Below are 20,065 nucleotides of genomic sequence, written 5' to 3'. Positions count from 1 at the left end.
GATTAACTTGCAAAGAGGCCAATTCACCTAGGATTCTAAATTTACCAAGTCATCAAAAATTTGCTTTTAGTAGCATCTTCCATACATATGAACTTATGACCTAAACATATTCTTTTTCTGAATATATTTTCAATGATGATACTAAATGTAAACCATTTTCATAAGTTTTAGTTTCTAACTAATTGAACATTCTTTAAAATGTTACTAAGGTTATTTTCATAAGAATGTATTCAAAGATTTAGATTTCAGCAAATTAATTTCCTATGACTTGATATTCTACAAATTAATCAAGAGTCTTCCAGAGAACATTTAATGTGAAACTCAACATTTTCCTAAATAATATTTCTCTGTTTCCATACTTTCTCCTCCATGTCTCCCATCAGCACATAGCCTTGTTGGCTTTAGGAGCAGGATCTTCTGTGCTATATCCATCTGACTGGCAGAGTGTTTGCTCTGGTGAGAGGTCTCCCGTAAGGGTCCAAGCTGTCTGCATGTACTGAGAAACAAGGGAATGCACTGATGGGAAAAAGAAGCAGAGAGAAATAGAAGTGCTATGGTTTGAATGACTGTGACCTCCCCCAATTCATGTGTTGAAATCCTAATGCCTCATATGATGGCACTTTGGGAGATGCTCAGGTCATGAGGGTGGGGCTCTCATTAACAGGATAATGCTCTTATAAAAGAGACCCCACAGAGCTCCCAAGCCCCTTCCCACCATGTGAGGACACAGCTAGAAGGAGCCATCTCTGAACCAGAAACTGCTGTTACCAAACACCATATTTGCTGGTGTCTTGATCCTGGACTTCCAGCCTCCAGAACTGTGAGAAGTAAATCTCTGTTGTTTTTAAGCCACACAGTCTGTGGTATTCTTTTATAGCAGCCTAAACAGACTATAAGATAGGGGGTCATCAATTTTATGACTGCTAATGAATCAAGGAACAGGACTTCCACCATGCAATAGAGTTGACCGCAGGGATACGATAGAACTTTTTGATAAAGACTTTATAGTAACTTTTCCCAAGAGAGACTACCCTGTAACTCTTTCTCTGAGGGACACATATCCCCTAAATCTGTTGTTGTTGTTGTTGTTGTTGTTGTTGTTGTACTCAAAACATTACTGGGGAACTACCTATGGGGCTATCTACCAGGAGCCATAAAGTTCTGATAAAGAGTACAGCTGAATTCTCAGCTTTGTATTCTAACTGGAGATTAATGAGGAAGCCTAGAGTGCCAAGTCAGAACCTGAAAAATAGCTATTGCTCATCAGAGACAACACAGCCTAATTATCATTAACTTTCAGTCATTTGGAATGCTTAAGATAGATTCTAGTCTGCTAGTGAGTGAATGGATACAGATCTTTGCTCAATACACCAGGAAATTCTTGGAGGGAACATTAGGTAAGCACTAGGTTCTTCTGGTGGATGCAAATAGAAGAGGTTAGAAAATGTCCACTCAGCAACCCCCAAAGAAGTAAAAGTTCTGTGCTTTTTCTTAGATCCCTGAAGAGCCCCCTGCTTTCTGGACAGGTACTAAGGAGCCATAGAATTCTACTATAGTTTTAGGAAGATACCAGAAGATTCACAACCTCTGTAACAGCACAGCTGAATAAGTGAAAACATATGGCACAACTTACCCTTGCCCTTATTTTCTTGAAATGTACTAAGGTTAATTTCACAACAGACTTTGTTCTAATGAAACTTAGAGTTCCCTCTAAAGTTCCTGTTATCAAGGGAAGGGAAGAAAGGAACTAACACTTTATTGAGAGAAGTGCTTACGGTGTCAGGTATTATGCTATTGGCTTTATATATAACTCTAATAATACTTATGACAAACTTGCAAGAGGGCTTAATTAACTCCATTTTACAGATGAGGCAATTAAGCCTCAGAGAAATGAAATAATTTCCTTAGTGTCCCATAGTCTGAATTTGAATCAGGGCAGTCTAATTCTAAAAGCCATGTTTCTGGGTAAAGTGGGTTACACTGACTCCAACTGTCTCACCCCTGCTTTTTCACTACACTCATTTTCTGTCAGTATCCTATCTTGTCATTAGCATTTGCTTACCTTCTTTCCCCTTTGAATCAATAATGTGCTGGAACTTCGGACCATGTGCTTTGTCCTACCCTGCACCTGAAATTTCGTGGAGAACATTCTTCTGCTAAACATTCATTAAAACCTTCTTCTCCCTTCACTTCTGTAATGCCACCCTTTTCCAGCTCTCCCTTCTCCCTTTCTCCATAGTTTTCCTTGTCAGTTATCTTCACTGAATTGCCTCCTCAGCTAAAACCTTAAGTGTTAGTATTCCCTAAGATTCCATCCTCAATCCTACTTTTCAGACCATGTATTTCTTTCTGAACAATCTCATACTTTCATGACTTCAAATGACACTGATGACTCCATGATCTCTCTTTACGGAAAGACAACTTTCCATGGTCTAAAGTCCTGTCCAGATGTTTACTGACCACTATCATATATGTAACATACACAACACTAAACTCAATTCCTAACACTCCACCTAGTTCTGATTTCTACAGTGTTGGTTCACTGTAGTCATTGTTCAAGCGAGAGCCCTTAATCATCCTCCAGTCCTCTCCCAGTCTCACCCCAGCATCCAAGTACTCATGAAATCCACATTCCTAAATATCTCTTAAATCTGTCACATTGGCTCCATCCCCATATACTACTGCCCAAGTTGAACAACTCACCCTCCCTCACCTGGACTGCTACAAAAGTATCCTAACTGGTTTCCCTGCCTCAAATCTCACTGACCCTGGGAAAGCCTTTCTCCATGGGGGTAAAAGGCTTTTAAAATCTATATTAAATACTTCAAAAGCTTCCCATCACATATAAAAAGGTTCACACGTATACAAAATCCTGTGTTATCGAGGGCCTGCTTATATTTCCAGTCGTATCTCCCATCACCTCTTGTATTTATTCCAGACCTACTGAACTAACTGTAGGCCTGAGATGTCTTTAGATTGATTCAGAGGGATTCTATCATTCTTTGAAAATATGCATATATCATGATCTAAAAATTTCACTCTATGTACGCTAGAGCAGTGATTCTCAAACTTTGGTGTATATCTGAATTATCTGGAGTTAATAAAGAACTCAGAAATGGCAAGCTGGTTGAAGGATAGGGCTGGCCTTTGTATTTTTATGAAGTTTCCTATGTGATTCTGTTACCTACCAAAGTTTGAGGACCACTGACCTAAAGCAAGGGCCAGAAAACTATAGCCTGAAGACCAAGTCCAGCCATAGCCTGCTTTTGTAAGTCAAGATTTGTTAGAATAAAACCCTACCTATTCATTTAGTTATTGTCTACAGCTCCTTTCACACTATAACGGCAGCAGCAAACAGAGATCATATGGCCTGCAAAGCTGAGAATATCATCTAGCCCTCTGTAGAAAAGTTAGCCAACTCTAGAGGAACACTTTACACTAGAAGACATGTATTAAGCATGTTCCCTGTGGCAATGTTTGTCATAGTGATATTTTGAAAAATCCACAATGTACATAAATAGGGGAACAAATGAAGACATATAGATATAAAGTGGAATACTATGTAGCAAACAAAATTTATCAGATCCTTATGTATTAACATGGACAGAATTTTAAAAAGGCATGTGTGCAACATGATATTTTTATATGAATTTTTAGATACAATATCTGTAGAAAGGTATTTAAAAATAAATTGGAATGATGTATACCAAATCCATGATAGTACTGTCCTATAAAGAGGAAGCAAAGGGAGAGAGACAGGGAGAGAAACAAAAGGGTCCTCGACTCTATAGATTGTTTTCATTAAAATACTGAAATCAAAAAGTGACAAAAACTAAAGAGTTACAAATACTAGAATATATTGGTTGTCAGATTATCCTCTGTGAGTTTTATTCTATTCAAAATTAAAACCACAAATAACCTAACATATTCAAATATAGGGAAAAAGAATTGAATATTAATAATCCAATGCAATGGAAAATAACGTAGCTTTCAAAAATATACAGGAAGAAAATATAACATAAGAAAATCATTGGTTTAATTGTCCATGACTACTACAGGATACAAAATTATCCACAAAACAAGGTTGAAATTCTAAAATATATATTTTAGAAATGCTTTCCTTATATTCTGGTTTCTTTTCGAATAAATCTTTTACCTTTTACTAAAAAAAAAGTATGTCCTTATTTTTTTCCTTTTTTGGGGTTCATTTATTTACTGGGTTGTAATTTTTATTTTTTTAATGTTTATTTTTGAGAGAGAGAGAGACAAAGCACAAATGGGGGAGGGGCAGAGACACACACACACACACACACACACACACACACACACACAGAATCCAAAGCAGGCTCAAGGCTCCAAGCTGTCAGCACAGAGCCAAACGCCGGCCTGAGCACAAGAACCATGAGATGATGTCCTGAGCTGAAGGTGGACGCTTAACCGACTGAGCCACCCAGGCGCCCCGGGCTGTAATTTTTAATCAATATACATGCATGCAAAACTTTTAAAAAAGAGGCCAACAGTAGATATGTTTGACTTAATACTTATCTTTGTCTTTTATTTTCTGAATAATATTAAATGAATGCATACTACTTTAAAATGAATAGTATTCATTGAAAATGATCTTGTATGGCACATAGAGCTAATTGTATAACTGATACACATTCTCCCCTTCTTCCTACTACCATGCTCAGTAAAACACTAAATTTCTCAGTCTTCCTTCAAGATACAGGAGGCCACATGATGCAGTTCTAACCAATGAGATGTAAGGGGAGATGTTGGATGCAGCACGTTGGAAAATACTTTGAAAGAAAACAGACTTGACTGGCCTTCACCTTTGCCCTTTTCCCTTCATCTACTTCTTTCTTTGAAAGAGAAGGTAAAGCAGGTGAGAAAGTGAAGCAGCCATCTTGTGACCATGCTGGACAAAAACCACTCATTAAAGGACCGAGTGGAGAGTCAAGAGTCTGGAGGAGCCATTATACCAACCCCAACTGCATCCCTCTAACACTTCCTGTTACATGAGAAAACAAAACCAAACACCTTACTGGTTTAAGCCTTTCTTTTACACGCAACCAAATGTAACCCTTTACTGAAATATCTTGCTAAAATTAAATTCTAACAAATTATACTGCTGAAAGGCACTTTAAAGATTACCTAATCTATATAGTACCTGCGGGTGAGAAAAATAATCTTCAAAAAGGTTGAGGGCTTGACCATTCTGTATCACAACAAGGACCAGAACTTCATTCTCACTTAAGTGAATACTTTTTCTAGAATACTAAAATCAAGTCCACTTTTATGACCCAGTTTGTAAATTACTTACTTAATATTTTATATATTTTTTTCTAAATGATAACATTTTTTTAAATGACATATATACTGGTCATAAATTAGTATTCACCCCTGTTTTGCCCATACACAAACTTGCAATTTGAAGTTAGTCAAAATTGGTATTCAAACTGACATCAGTTTCTTACGTATGTCTGTATAGGTTACTCCTAAAGACTAAACAATCTACAACAAAGATTAAGAATCAGTAAATTTATAAAAAGTGTTTCATTTCATATTCTATCCCTGCCCAAAAAACAATTTAAACCCTTTTCTGCAATTATCAACCTAATAGGAAACCAAAAATGTCTGCATTTCATAGAGTATATATCTGAATTTCATAAATAGTGTTTTTATATAAAGAATAAGACTTAATATATTCTCTTTTAACCTTGAATAAAAGATTTTGTCATTGGATATCAGATTCTTGGATCCCGATGCTTTTTGCTCAGTAGTTGGCTACTTCTATCACCAGCTCCTTGGCTAGATTCCTAATCTGCTGCTGTTCAGACAAACTCCTCCCAGATTCCATGTGTAAGAAAACCTAAATACTCATGCATGCAGGGTATCTGCCCCCAAAATAGAGAGAACCAGCTCCTCAAGAGCTGCACTTTCATTATCTTTCCTTTCTGCTTGGTACATGGCCCTACTCTTGGTTCTTCTAAAATGTCTTCAGTCCTTTACTGAAAAGAAATAAAATTATCTGTCTCCAGAGCTAAACCTCTTAGAAGACCATATTTTTTTCAACATTAACACAAACTCATCAAAGGAAAGAAATGTATTTTTTGTCAACATGAGTATGTTATGGAGTCTGAGGCACCAGTTAGAAAGCCAATCAAATGCTTCTTGGGTTGCTCTAGAGTACTGCACCATGGCACAGCAGCTCCTGTGGCCACTCTCCATAAGGCTGGAGATACCCAATTTCTTAAGCTAGTACTGAGGATAAGTTATTAAGAAACAGGGAGCCAGAATATTTTATATTCTATATTCTATAGGTAGAATTAAAATTCTATCTACAGTTAAGAAAGACAAGGCTTAAAATAGCCCTTGCAGCAATTTCTAAATACCACAAGATGGGGATATGACTCTATGGTAGGGGGAAAAAATGTTATGTTCCTGACTTTCCAAGCCATAGTAATAAAGCTATTTCTGGGTTGAAAATAACGGAGGTGTACAAATTAGATTATTTCTTTCCTGAATCATTATTTTAAAAAATACAAGATTTTTCTGTATTTTTCACTAAAGGTCTGGTTATTCAAAAAGCAATCTCCATAAATGCTCTGGTCCCCAGGACCTCTGTGAATATAGCAGTCAGTTTAGTGCTCTATGTACCACTATTAAAAAACATGTTACTTCTGGTAAGTGATATAGAACGGCTGTTGGCATAGTATGGTGTAGTCAAATGGGCATAAGTTTTTTTTAGAGGAAGAGAATTGACCTCCACATTTCCAGACTGTGTGATTTTGATCAAATCACTTAGTCATTTTTTTTGTTTTTGTTTTGAGAGATAGAAGAAAGGGCGGCGGGAGAGGGGCAGAGGGAGAGGGGCAGAGGGAGAGGGGCAGAGGAGGAGGAGGTGGAGGAGGAGGAGAGAGAGAGAGAGACAGAGAGAGAGAGAGAGAGAGAGAGAGAGAGAGAGAGAGAATCTTACGCTGGCTCCACACTTAGCATGGAGCCTGATGCAGGGCTGGATCCCATGACCCTGGGATCATGGCCTGAGCTGAAATCAAGAGTTGGACACTCAAATGACTAAGCCACCCAGGTGCCCCTCACTTAGTCATTTTAAGCTTAGTGTCACAGGTATTAAAAGGAATAATATTAAATTTTATCTCATGGAGTTATAATCCTGCCAATTTAGGTGAGTATTATATTTTCATTTTCATATTAGGTACCCTTGATTTTTAATAATATTTCCATGTTTTTCTGAATATTCCTTAAGTAAAAATGCAGCATGAGTTATAAAGAAAAGGCTATTTCCAAGCATGCTCTAGACCCAGCAAAAGTCATGCATCAGATCTTCTCTACATTTTAAAGGATAAACATTTAAATCAATGAAAAACAAATAAATGTTCTTTGTAAAATATAAAACATATGAATTTAAGTAATTTATCAGGAGGAAAGGATGTCATTAGGGCCGCCCAAAGAAAAAATAGGTAGATAAGCTCAATGAGGTTTCTTTCATGTTATAGGGTAATTTTGTGGGTTCTCTGTTGGATTATATATATATATATATATATATATATATATATATATATAGTGTGTGTGTGTGTGTGTGTGAATGTGAATATATATGTGTGTATATCTATACATGTGTATATGTATATTCCAGAGGAAGTGGAATGCAAATGTTTTTACGTAGGTAAAGATTTGTATTTCTGTGTTTAATAGGCTCTTTTAGGTTACAGAATAAACACACTTGTGTTTCCACCCAGCCTGATTATTGAAATTCTTTTTCTTCCATTTTGGTTGTACCTGCAACCCTGCCCAGCTTTATAAGGTGGACATTAAGTTGAAGATTTTGCTACAGAACTCCTTACTTCCTAGGAACCGTTCCAATGAACAAAATACTTTATTTGTCACTTGATACAGTCTTTAAATGTTTGGGAGGATCTATTTTTTAAAAAAGTACATAATTTCTTTCCTTCAATTATTCTTCTTATTTAACCAGCTTTTACTCACCACTGGCATTTTTTCATAGACACGGATAAAAGACAATCTATCTACAACAAAGCAAATATGAACAATTAATATTCTATCACTTTTAAATCAACTTAAAAACATATATATAGTTGCTTCTGTACCTGAAGGATTTCCACAAATTTTTTTCATTTTCTCTTCTAGAGAAACAATTTGCTTTTCTAATTGATCATTCAGTTCAAGTTGTGTCTCATAACGAACTTTCCATTCACCACCTGAGTGAAAAAGAGGGGAAAATCAAGATCACTTTGCCACCTCTCATTTATTCATTACACCACCATTAATTGGCTCAATCTTACTGTACTTGACTTTGGTAGCAATATAGACGAACTAGAGTGGCTAATTTTTTTTTAATGTTTTAATTTATTTTTGAGAGAGAAAGACAGAGCATGAGCAGGAGAGGGGCAGAGAGAGGGGAGACACAGAATCTGAAGCAGGCTCCAGGCTCTGAGCTGTCAGCACACAGCTGGATGCGGGGCTTGAACTCACAAACCATGAGATCATGACCTGAGGTGAAGTCAGACACTTAACCAAATGAGCCACCCAGGTGCCCCTGATTAAATTACTTAAAAAAAATATTTTACATCCTTCTTATAAACCTGAACTGCAATTCATAGATATTATAATCTACCAACACATCTAAGTCAATATAACAACTTAATTCTAATATAATATAAAGACAGGTAATATTTTTTTTAAGATTTGGGGGTTTTCATTTTGTTTATTTTTTATTTTTTTAACTGTTTCTTTAATTTTGAGAAAGAGAGCGTGCGAGCAAGGAAGGGGCAGAGAGAGAGGGAGACACAGAATCTGAAGCAGGCTCCAGGCTCTGAGCTGTAAGCTCAGCTTGAGCAGAGCTTGAGCTTGTGAACCACAAGATCATGATCTGAGCCAAAGTCGGACACTTAACCAACTGAGCCACCCAGGTGCCCCTAGAGTGAACTAATTTTTAAGTATGCATTTCTCTGTTATGTAGGATCTTTCAGATTGCAGACAGTAGATTCACAGTCGGATTACCACCCAGCCAGACTTCACTAGGACTAATGTGATTCCTGGTCTTCTCACTCCCTAACCTCTTTGTCCTTTAGTTCCTCATGTATCCTTATACGGAATTCTATTAGAGGGACTATCAGGAAAATGTTTCTTTCATAGGAACTTGAAATATCCATACATAACAGCATAAATAATACTGACCCTCCATCCAATGTCATGTTCATTTTCTTTCCTTTGCAAACAAAGTCTGAAGACTGTTTGCTATGTATAAAGTACACAACGCCTTACATGTATTAAGTAACTATTCCTCATTTTAAAAAACTTAGTTACCTATTATACAGATGAAGAAACCAAGGGTCAGAGATGTCAAACAACATTCTTAAGATGACAAAGCTAACAGATGAGGGAACTGGGTTTTATCTGACTTGAAAGTGTACCCTCTTTTTTGGAGAGAGAGCAAGCAAGCGGGGGAGGGGTAGAGGGAGAGAGAATCCTAAGCAGGCTCCACATCCAGGACAGATCCCGACGTGGAGCTTGATCTCATGACCATGAGATTATGACCTGGGCCAAAATCAAGAGTCAGACACTTAACCGACTGAGCCACTCAGGTACCCCAAAAGTGTATCTTGTTAATTGCTATGCAAATACATGTAGCTGCCTATTCAGGCATCTTCTCTTGTCTGTAAACAGGTTTCTTTCACCAAACCCCTTTGGCTATTCAGGCCAAAACATTTGTCTTATTGCTACAGGAGAGGAGGAGAATACAGCCTAGAATTTAAACATCTTTGGTCGGCTTCAGGGCCCAAAGCTAATTTTATTTTATCTTGAAAGTCACACTTTATATAGAGAAAAAAAAGATAGCTTGCTTCTAAACTTTAAATGCGCTTTACATTTATGAGGCGATTTCTGCTCCATAATAGTTGACAGAGGAGTCTAAGCAGAAAGAGTAGTAGCACATACTACTGGCCTCAACTTTCTCAACGCAGCCACACATGTCTCCCTTAGCCCCCTCATCTCTAGCAAATCACCCTCCCAAACTGAAGTTGAAAGTCATTAGTCCAAATGCATTAGGGAACAAGAAAAGAGAAGCCTGAAGAGAAGCCTGAAAGAGAAGAGAGACTGAACATTTATCCAAAAGATACCAGAGTCCAAATAGATGGAGTTATCTGTACAACCGACTAGCTGAAGTCTCCCTTTGTTGGGACCCCTTTTCCCACCATGGGAATGGGGACTTCAGAGCAAAATCAGAACAGTTACTGAAACATTAAGAACGTAAGTCATTCTGAACACATCTGACTATAGTTTATAAATGTTTGCCTCCACTTTAAAAATATTACTGATCTAGAGATCCTCAAATGCAAGTAAACCTAATAGTATACTATCATGTATTAATGTTAATAAGCGCAACGCCTTGGAGGTAATGATGTCAATGTTCACATCCCCCAGTGTGGTGAACTGACCTCAAACATACACACTCAAATGTGTAACTCCTTCAGTGTATACAGACGGCTCTGCATTGTAGGGGACAAAAGACAAAGAGTAAGCATACTGACTGTTGAATTAAAGGAGAAAATTGTAAAACAGTAGTGTCTATTAAAAAAGGAGAAAAAATAGTCTTGATGCTACTGTAGTAGGGTCACATTGGGACTTTCATGGGACCTTGACCCTGTTGCCTTAGTGGGCCTCTTCCTCCATTAAAAAAAAAATATTAAAAATTCTATTTTACTACTATGTTGGTATAAAGACAAACATAATCCATACTGGATCATATTCATTTTTTTCTTCTGATTTTAAAATAAAATATCTCATTGGCCTCTAAAAGTAACATCAAGGGACCTTAATAATGTCCCGACTGTGCCTAATGGATAAGTCAGCCAGAGCAGATATGAAAGCAAGCTTGGCTAATTCTAGGTCAACTTCTTAATAGAGTACAAATTAATCTGTTCAGAGCAAAGAATACACTGTTCTTAAGCTGTCTAGACTATTGGGTAATCACTGGGACTGATGTCCAGAGTTAATTTGGAATAACCTTTGTTTGATATTTTTGCAATGAGTTCATATCTAAATCTAATCTATCCTGCCTGCATTAATTACTGCCACTTTGCCAAAGTTGACCTGAGAGTGTATTCATTGCTGTTTTGATCTTGCTATGAGGAAGAAGACACAGAAAACAGAAGAATCTATTTTAGAAAAATCTTAAGATGTATAAACTAACTGAGCCCAACTGATCAGTTTCTGTTGTTGAACTGACAGGAAAAGACAAGACAGATCTATCAAACAGTTAAATAAAACATTGATTTGTTCCAGGTAAATTATGTCCCTAACCCTGGGAAGACAATGTGTACATTATTAATAATTCATTAATTAACAATTAATCAATTAACATTCAAGTGCATAAAAATGAGGACTATATAACTTACCAAAACCTGCAGCCATCACTGATTTACATGGCTAATACAAAAATGTGTTATAATTTCTGATTCCTTAACAAGTGGATGGAGGCCCACAAAACTGGAGATTAATAAAATTGTTTACTTTTCACAAAACAGCATTGGCTCCCACAAATCACATCAACTTCCTACTTATCAAGTATTTCCTTTTTTGAAAAAGGACCACACTGATTATTTCTTTCCCTACCACACTTTCTTCTGTGATAACCCAAAAGTACCCAAAATATTAAGGTTTACAATTTTTGCATAATTCTTTATCCATCTTTATTTATTTTAAAAAAAATTTTTAATGTTTATTCATTTTTGAGAGAGATAGAGAGAGACAGAGTGCGAGCGAGGGAGGGGTAGAGAGAGGGAGACACAGAATCTGATGTAGGCTCCAGGCTCTGATCTGTCAGCACAGAGCCCAATGTGGGGCTTGAACTCACGAACCAGTAGATCATGACCTAAGCCGAAGTCAGACGCTCAAGCCACTGAGCCACCCAGGCGCCCCATCCATCTTTAAAATGCAATAATGTTTAAAGTATGTTTTCAGGGGCGCCTGGGTGGCGCAGTCGGTTAAGCGTCGACTTCAGCTCAGGTCACGATCTCGCGGTCTGTGGGTTCGAGCCCCGCATCAGGCTCTGGGCTGATGGCTCAGAGCCTGGAGCCTGCTTCCGATTCTGTGTCTCCCTCTCTCTCTGCCCCTCCCCCGTTCACTCTCTGTCTCTCTCTGTCTCAAAAATAAATAAACGTTAAAAAAATAAATACTTAAATAAATAAATAAAGTATGTTTTCAACAGGGAAGAAGAGTGGCAGTAAAAAATAGCAAGTTTTTCAGGGTGTTTGAGTGGCTCAGTCGGTTGAGTGTCCAACTCTTGATTTCAGCTCAGGTCATGATCCTGGGGTCATGGGATCGAGCCCTGTGTCGGGCTCTGCACTGAGTCTGTAGCGTGTTTGAGATTCTCCCTCACTCCCTCTCTTCCTCTCTCTTTCACTCTGTCCTTCTCTCCCACTCTCTCTCTCTCTCAAAAATATTTTAGATTAAAAAAAAATACAATTTAAAAAAATAGCAAGTTTTTTTTAATAGTCTTGATACTAAGGGAAGTTAAGAGACATCTGAAACTAACCCAAATAAGAGATGTAGTGCTATCTTTGAGACAGCCACAATAAACTCGACATCAAAATAGACGCTTCCTGATCTTGAGCACAACAGCAGCCAATGTATCAAGGCCTACAATACACTTACTTTTTTTTTTCAACGTTTTTTATTTATTTTTGGGACAGAGAGAGACAGAGCATGAACGGGGGAGGGGCAGAGAGAGAGGGAGACACAGAATCGGAAACAGGCTCCAGGCTCCGAGCCATCAGCCCAGAGCCTGACGCGGGGCTCGAACTCACGGACCGCGAGATCGTGACCTGGCTGAAGTCGGACGCTTAACCGACTGCGCCACCCAGGCGCCCCGCCTACAATACACTTATAATACACCAGTATTTAAAATACAGACTGGGGCGCCTAGGTGGCTCAGTCAGTTGGGTGTCCAACTTTGGCTTAGGTCATGAGTTCAAGCCCCATGTCAGGCTCTGTGCTGAGAGCTCAGAGCCTGGAGACTGCTTTGGATTCTGTCTCCCTCTCTCTCTGTCCCACCCCCACTCCCTCTCTGTCTCTCTCCCCCCTGCCTCAAAAATAAACATTAAAAAAATAAAATACAGACGATGAGGGGCACCTGGGTGGCTCAGTCGGTTAAGCCTCTGTCTTCAGCTCAAGTCATGATCTCATGGTTCATAAGTTCAAGCCCCTCACTGAGCTCTCTGCTGTCAGCACAGAGCCTGCTTTGGATCCCCTGTCTCCCTCTCTTTCTGCCCCTCCCCTGCTTGCGCTCTCTCTCTCTCTCTCTCTCTCTCAATTAATTAATTAAAAATACAAAAATAAAATAAAATACAGACTATGAGGATAAAAATTTAGCAGAAACATTTGTGTCTCTTGGTGGAAAAATATCCTGAGTAATACTCCTTCAGTAACTCTAAAAACAAACAAAAAATAAGCACTAATTTGTAAAGGAAAAATAAAATTGCTTTGCAATCTCAAAGAGGGATCTTGTCTAGGATCAGTACAAGAAAAAGCAAAATCAAACCAAAAATGGGAACATTCTAGAAGTTTGATTCATGGTCAATCTTATGAATTGACATTGTAAGAGGGAGTTCATAAAGCAAGAGAAAATTAGGTGAAACCCTATCTTTTAGATGTGGATTTTTTTTGGGGGGGGGGGTCTAAGAGAGATAGCAGTGTTAACAAAAACAAAGCCCCACTAAGCAACAATGCCAAATAATACATTTTAAAGTGTTAAAAAAGAACACAGTTGAATTGGTTGAAACTTGACCCTACACAGACTTATTAAGTTCAGTCATATTTAATTGTATTGGTCATTGTATTTATAATGATAATAGTGATGAAGTTATGTTGACTTGAAAAGACTCTGTAAAATAAGAAAATGATAACAAGGAAAGGAAAAAGCCTAATATATGGCACTGTACTGGGCACTAGGGATACAAAAATAAAATAGACACAGCCCCAGCAGTCAATTAGCAGTAGGACAGTGGTGGTGAGGGGAAACATACAGCCAGAACATTTGAGACTATTGGTTAAGTGGATGCGATGGAACATACAAAAGGACATCCAATGTGGAAGGTGGCAGAAGCCGCTGAGAGGTAGGGAGGTCAAGATTGAAGAGGGTCAAGAAATGCTCTCGGGGGAAATGGCACCTGTTCCAAGCCAGAGGAGGTGAGAAAGGATATTCAAGCAGCAAGAACAGCATGAACAAAAATACCTATGTGTCAACAAAGGAGAGGATACAATGAGGCAAAGAGTAACTCCTATGGTGAAGCTGACTCCCCACCAAATTTTCAGATTTCATGAGGAAAAATATCCCCAAAGTAGGACTAGTGAGTTTGAGTCATGTCTCTACCACCTGCTAGCTTATTTATGTGATCTTGAGCAAGTTACCTATCCTGCACCTCAATTTCTCATATCTAAAATAAGGTCAGGGGTGCGTGGGTGGCTCAGTCAGCTAAACTTTGTCCGATTCTTGATTTCAGCTCGGGTCATGATCTCACAATTCGTGAGACTGAGCCGAGTCAGGTTCAGTGCTGACAGTAAGAAGCCTGCTTGGGATTTTCTCTCTCTTTCTCTGCCCCTCTCCTGCTCACGCACACGCTCTCTCTCTCTCAAAATAAATAAATAAACTTTATAAAAATAATGAAATAAAACAAGGACAATTCAAGTTCCTAAATTATAGGATATTGGGAGGATTCATTAAAATATACAAAATACTCAGAACAGTGCAGGGCACACACAAAATGCTTTAAGAGTTAGTTGATATTGTCATTATTTTATTCTTCTTCTTTTCCATCATCACCATCAGCAGCAGCAGCAGCAGCAATTTACCACAAAACTGTTCTCCAAAAGGGTAGCACTACATTGCTAACAGTAATGTATAAAGTTCCAATTTCACTTAAAAAAAAATCAAAACAAACAAAAACTCTACTTCTTCAATAGGCAACAAATTGTATGTGTTTCAATTCAATTCAAATTTCTTTGAGGAAAAAACAAGTTGGATATTTTCCATACTCATGAATTCTCTCTGTTCTACTCATATTTATTACTGAGAACTTCATTTTTTTCTAATTGAATTGCAGAGGATATAAATGTAGTCAAAATATGGACCTTTTGTCTATCATCTTGGCTACTAATGTATTTCCCATTACATTAGTAGGGAATGCCGTTTAACTTCTTGTATGTTGTCTTTTTTTTAATCCAGCTCCTCCCCATGAGAAGATTTGCTCGTAATACAATTTGTTGGGCTTACATTTTACTAGTGGGCATGGTTATTCATTGCATGCATATCTGTGAGGGTGACCCGTTTTGCCTATAACTGGATAGATGAGAAAATTCAGCTAGCCTTGCCACTTCACCTACTTGGTAAGTGCACTCCCAGTCCACCTGCCACAGGGCCAGTTATAGCCCAGATATAGTTATAGCCCAGATGTGAAAACGTAGGAAGCTACTTCAGAATTGGGACAAAGAAGTGTTCTCCAATCAAGCTTTAAAAGAGCCTTGGGTACTTAAGAAAAGTAGCATTTTATTTCCTATATAGTTACTAATTCTTTTTGTTCATGGCTTCCCCAATAGAAAACTATAAATGGGTTTAAGAACCAAAGTCCACCCCCATAAGCTTAATAAAACCCTACTGTTCTTTAGCATTCGGTTCAAGCACTGCCTCCTCTGGAAAGGCTGTCTTTATGCCTTCATCTAAATTGTGTTAGGTTCCCTTAACTGGGTTTCCTCCTCATGCAGAAGTTACATCCCTTCTCATATTCATATTTTAGTTTGATACTTTCTCCCAATAGTCAGTGAACCTTTTTAGAACAGGGAAAAGAAAGGTCTTCCATTCAATGTGTTGAAATATGGCAGGTCTCAATATCTGTGGAATGAATTAGTATCTTACATACATTTTAAGTTTTAAAGATATGTGGGTATGTGAGTGTGCAGATGTGTGTGTGTGCACAGCGCTCGTCCACCATTCCTTCAACACAAATAGCCAAAACCTAGATAAAGATTTTAAAGTTATGGCCAAATACAGAAGTTAAGATATGAGAGGTATTAAGTTAAATAGAAAACTTGTATTTTATTATCTACCAAAAACAATAATGTATTGATGTCATGTAACAAAAGTTTTGCTAACTAATGAACATTTTGAGGTTGTAAGTAGGTGAATAATTATGCAGTAACACGTTTGACATTGGAAATATTAGTTTTAGGGGTGCCTGGGTGGCTCAGTTGGTTAAACATCTGACTTCGGCTCAGGTCATGATCTCATGGTTCATGGGTTCGAGCCCTGCATTGGGCTCTGTGCTAACAGCTCAGAGCTTGGAGCCTGCTTCGGATTCTGTGTCTCCCTCTCTCTCTCTGCTCCTCCCCAACTCATGCTCTCTCTCACTCTCGCTCTCAAAAATAAACATAAAAAAATTGAAAAAAAGAAAATATTGGCTTTAAAGCCTAATAATTAATAAATTATTAATGCTGCCAAAAAGCAGTGCTGAGATCTTGGTACTACTATTTCCTGTATTTAATTTAATGCACTACCAGTATCTTGGCAAAATAAACAATAATTATACCAGAGTCACATATAAAAATATTTATTTACATACCTTTGTCATCAGTATTAAGTTTGGCTTCCAGTTCCTCTATCTTGTGTATTATTTCAAGCATTGATAGTTGCACTATATCCCTATTATTACAAATATCTTGTTAATTATGATCCAATTATAACATGAAAAGAATAACACATATCAATGCACAACTACTTTAGGAACAATTTATTATGAAATGTCTCTAATTGAAGGCATGGTTGACAATCAGAAATCAGGCAAATGGAGGCTTCTGATTACCAAGGTCGACAAGGACACCAATATGCACTAATATGCACTAAGGCTCAGAGGCCTCCATTAGACCATTAGAAACCCTTTACTCTTAACTTAAATATCATCCCAAGAAGTTGTTATCTGGCTTCTCAAAGACCAGCAAATGAACTGCAATTTATTGGAGAACGGAATAGCTAGGTAACAACTGATAATCTGAAACAAAGAGGAAAAAAGAAACACTAATAAAAAAAAAACCCCACACATATACACACACATACAAATAGCATTCCAGAGATGATGTATTTAGGACATTAGTAAATTAGCACATTAACTATTAAAATTTGATGACCAAGGGGCACCTGGGTGGGTCAGTCAGTTGAGTGCCCAACTTTGGCTCAGGTCATGATCTCGCAGTCTGTGAGTGCAAGCCCCGAGTCTGGCTCTGTGCTGACAGCTCAGAGCCTGGAGACTGTTTCAGATTCTGTGTCTCCCTCTCTCTCTGACCCTCCCCCGTTCATGCTATCTCTCTCTCTCTCTTTGTCAAAAATAAAATAAACATAAAAATGTTTTTTTTTTTAATTTGATGACCGAATCATTTATGCACTATGTATTTTTGGTTGCCTATTATGTCAAAGCATTGTGCCAAATGCTTAAAATACTACAGTGAATAAGTGAACTGAACAATAGCAACAGCAGCGGCTTCCACTGAATGCTTATTATAAGCGGATGAGAAGCGCTTTACATTCTTTTCACTCAATCCTTCCAACAACCACATCAAGTGTAATAGTTCTTACACCTATCTTAGAGTTCAGAAAATTGAAGCTTAGTGGTTCATTAACTGGCCCAAGATCAGGTATTTACTAAGTGATAAGAGCTGGGATTTGAATTTATGCAGGATTCCTCTAAGTACTTGCTCTTATAGTCTACTGACTAAGGGAACATACAACCTGTCCCCAGAATGTTTATGGTTTAGTACCAGATCAAGAAATAACTAACTAAAATAGTGTGGCTGGAGCCACAATAGAGGAAAGCTCAGGAAGCTTTAGGGCACATAAGAGGGTCTAAATCTTGTGGGGCTGGCTGGTGGGACTGAGGTTATTAAAAAAAAAAAAAAAAAACTTAAAGTGTTTCAAAGATTTAATATGAAGTATAATATTGAGTATTTTTAAGTATATAGGAGAGGCGTCATTTTTACAAAATGCCACCATTTTTTAAGTTCTTCTAAAGGGATGGGATGAAAGATAAGCATAACTAAACAAAACCTTTGGAATTTGAAACAGAAAAGCTGAATTTAGTGGAACATGAAAACCAGACACATAGGTTAGCATTACAGTATACGCACACAATACACTCCCATCTGATCTGATCCTAAAGACAGAAAATCCTATCTCAAAATCTGCCTGTTTCTAATACCAAATGCTTAATCAAAGAAGCAAATGAATCTTTCCTATAAAACACTGATTTTAGATGTCGCCTGATCTCCGCGGGTATTAATCACACTGCTTGTGTCACATTGACCTCAGGGGGTTCAGCTTTGAAGGGCGGAGCACACACAGGTGCATTTCCTTGAGCTACGTGTACCTGAACCCTACACGTGCGCGAAAGTCCGCGCGCCGCCCTTCAACTCACTTCTGACGGATTTCTTCCAGTAACTCCTTTTCAAGGCGGTCGGTGCTCACGCCGTCGAAGTTGGCGCCTCTTCCTTCCTCCATAGTGTCAGTTCAGAAACGTCCCACGCCCTTCCCCTCTTACAGCTAACACCACAAGACCTGACACCCTCCCAGAAGCTGGGAGCGTGAGGGCATTGTCTCGAGCTGTCACTAAGGTTTACTGACTCACAGTCGCCCGCTCTCGGCGCCTCGCGGTGACGTCACAGGGCGTTGCCCGGGAGCCGCGAAGAGCATTCCGAGCGAGTCGGGGAGCAGTCCGTAGGCTGAGCCTTGGAGTGCTGCTAAAACAGAAAGAGGTCTCGCTGCCCCGGGAACACTTCGTCGAGAAAAGTTCCTCAGTGCCCGAAACCTGCGGCCTCATTCCTTTTCCCAAACTGGCGGAGGGGGCACGTGCACCAGCCACATGGCCGACTGCAAGGGAGTAAGGAACCATCGGCTCCGGTGCTGTTTTAAACACTGACCCAAGCCCACTCTTCACTTTACTCTTAGCCCTTGTTAGGGAAATGCGGAATCCAAGAATGGCTGTGTCTTTCTTTGCTTCAGTTTACCGAGTACCAAAGGCTCTGGTTAAGCGTGAGGAGGAGCAGACCCTGAGAAGGCACTGCCTGACCTCTGAGTTTCCAGTCCAGATTGTTCTGTCTTTGAGTTTTGACAAATCTGGGGACTGATTGTCCATGGACATAGCTCAGAGCTGCCCACTACAGTTTGAAATTTCAAGCTTATATTTGTAATCACAAAGTTTGCATTCTGCTCCTGATAGGTCTGTGCTTTAGTATTATCCCTGGCTCCCATCCATCTTTGACTAGAAAGATTGATCTGCCTTTTCCTTTGACTTCTCTGGTGCATTTTCCCTACTGTGAATCAGTTTGAGAAGTGTGAATGTGAGACCTTGTTGTCTGACAGAAATCAGCACTAGTACTCTGGTACAGAATTTATTTTGCTTACTGCTTCATCTTTAGTGCTGAGAAGAGGGACCCTTAGTAGTTATGTACTGGTTATGCTAATAAACGACAATTTCTTTTTTAAGCATAAAAAGCACATGTGGTAAGTGCTTGTTTCATTTGGTTGCTGCTTATCAGCATATTTTTGCAAAGTTGATAATTTATGGGAAAAATATAAATAGCAAAAGTTTTCGACCTATGGTTGCTACACTTAAAGTTTGTATAAAATAGAATTGTTCATTAAATGTGTGCTGCAGCTAAGTAAAGTCTTCAATTAGAAAGTAGGTTTTAAAGGAGAAAAGAGATTCAGGAAGTTTAAAAATCTCTATATTGGGGGATATTTTAAGCATGGGGACAGTTTGGAAATGAATTGTTTGAATAGAACATAAATGTAGTATGTAACACATTTGATGGATAACATGTTTAATGTCCAAAAGAACAACCCAGATTTTGTAGGCAAAAGAGAATTTTAAGCATTTTGAAGAACCACTGCAATTAATATCAATTACGTACAAAGAGATGCTAAATATGTTCACTGCTTTAAAAATAAAACCTACAGGGGCGCCTGGGTGGCTCAGTCGGTTAA

At 38.4% G+C, this 20,065-nt stretch overlaps 1 protein-coding gene across 3 annotated transcripts in view; it reads right to left on the bottom strand.

Annotated features, from left to right (window-relative positions):
- The window catches only part of CCDC169 (coiled-coil domain containing 169), a 46,821-nt gene extending 28,094 nt beyond the window's left edge, over nucleotides 1-18,727 (bottom strand). Inside the window, exons 1-4 of one of the 3 annotated variants that reach the window (XM_019447766.1) lie at nucleotides 18,498-18,727; nucleotides 16,656-16,735; nucleotides 8,130-8,240; nucleotides 8,008-8,048 (exon numbers count right to left, since the gene is read on the bottom strand). In XM_019447766.1, coding sequence (XP_019303311.1) covers nucleotides 8,008-8,048; nucleotides 8,130-8,240; nucleotides 16,656-16,735; nucleotides 18,498-18,580 — 315 coding nt within the window. In that variant the 5' untranslated portion in view covers nucleotides 18,581-18,727. Of the gene's footprint in view, nucleotides 1-8,007; nucleotides 8,049-8,129; nucleotides 8,241-16,655; nucleotides 16,736-18,497 lie in introns of those variants that run through there. The other 2 variants (XM_019447767.1, XM_019447768.2) reach the window with 2 other exon arrangements.
- Between the last annotated feature and the right edge of the window lie 1,338 nt (nucleotides 18,728-20,065).

This window comes from Panthera pardus, unplaced genomic scaffold, assembly GCF_024362965.1.
Source record: "Panthera pardus isolate Hobbes unplaced genomic scaffold, ASM2436296v1 HiC_scaffold_1, whole genome shotgun sequence".
Classification (NCBI taxonomy): Eukaryota; Metazoa; Chordata; class Mammalia; order Carnivora; family Felidae; genus Panthera; species Panthera pardus.
This window is presented reverse-complemented; position numbering and strand designations above follow the sequence as displayed.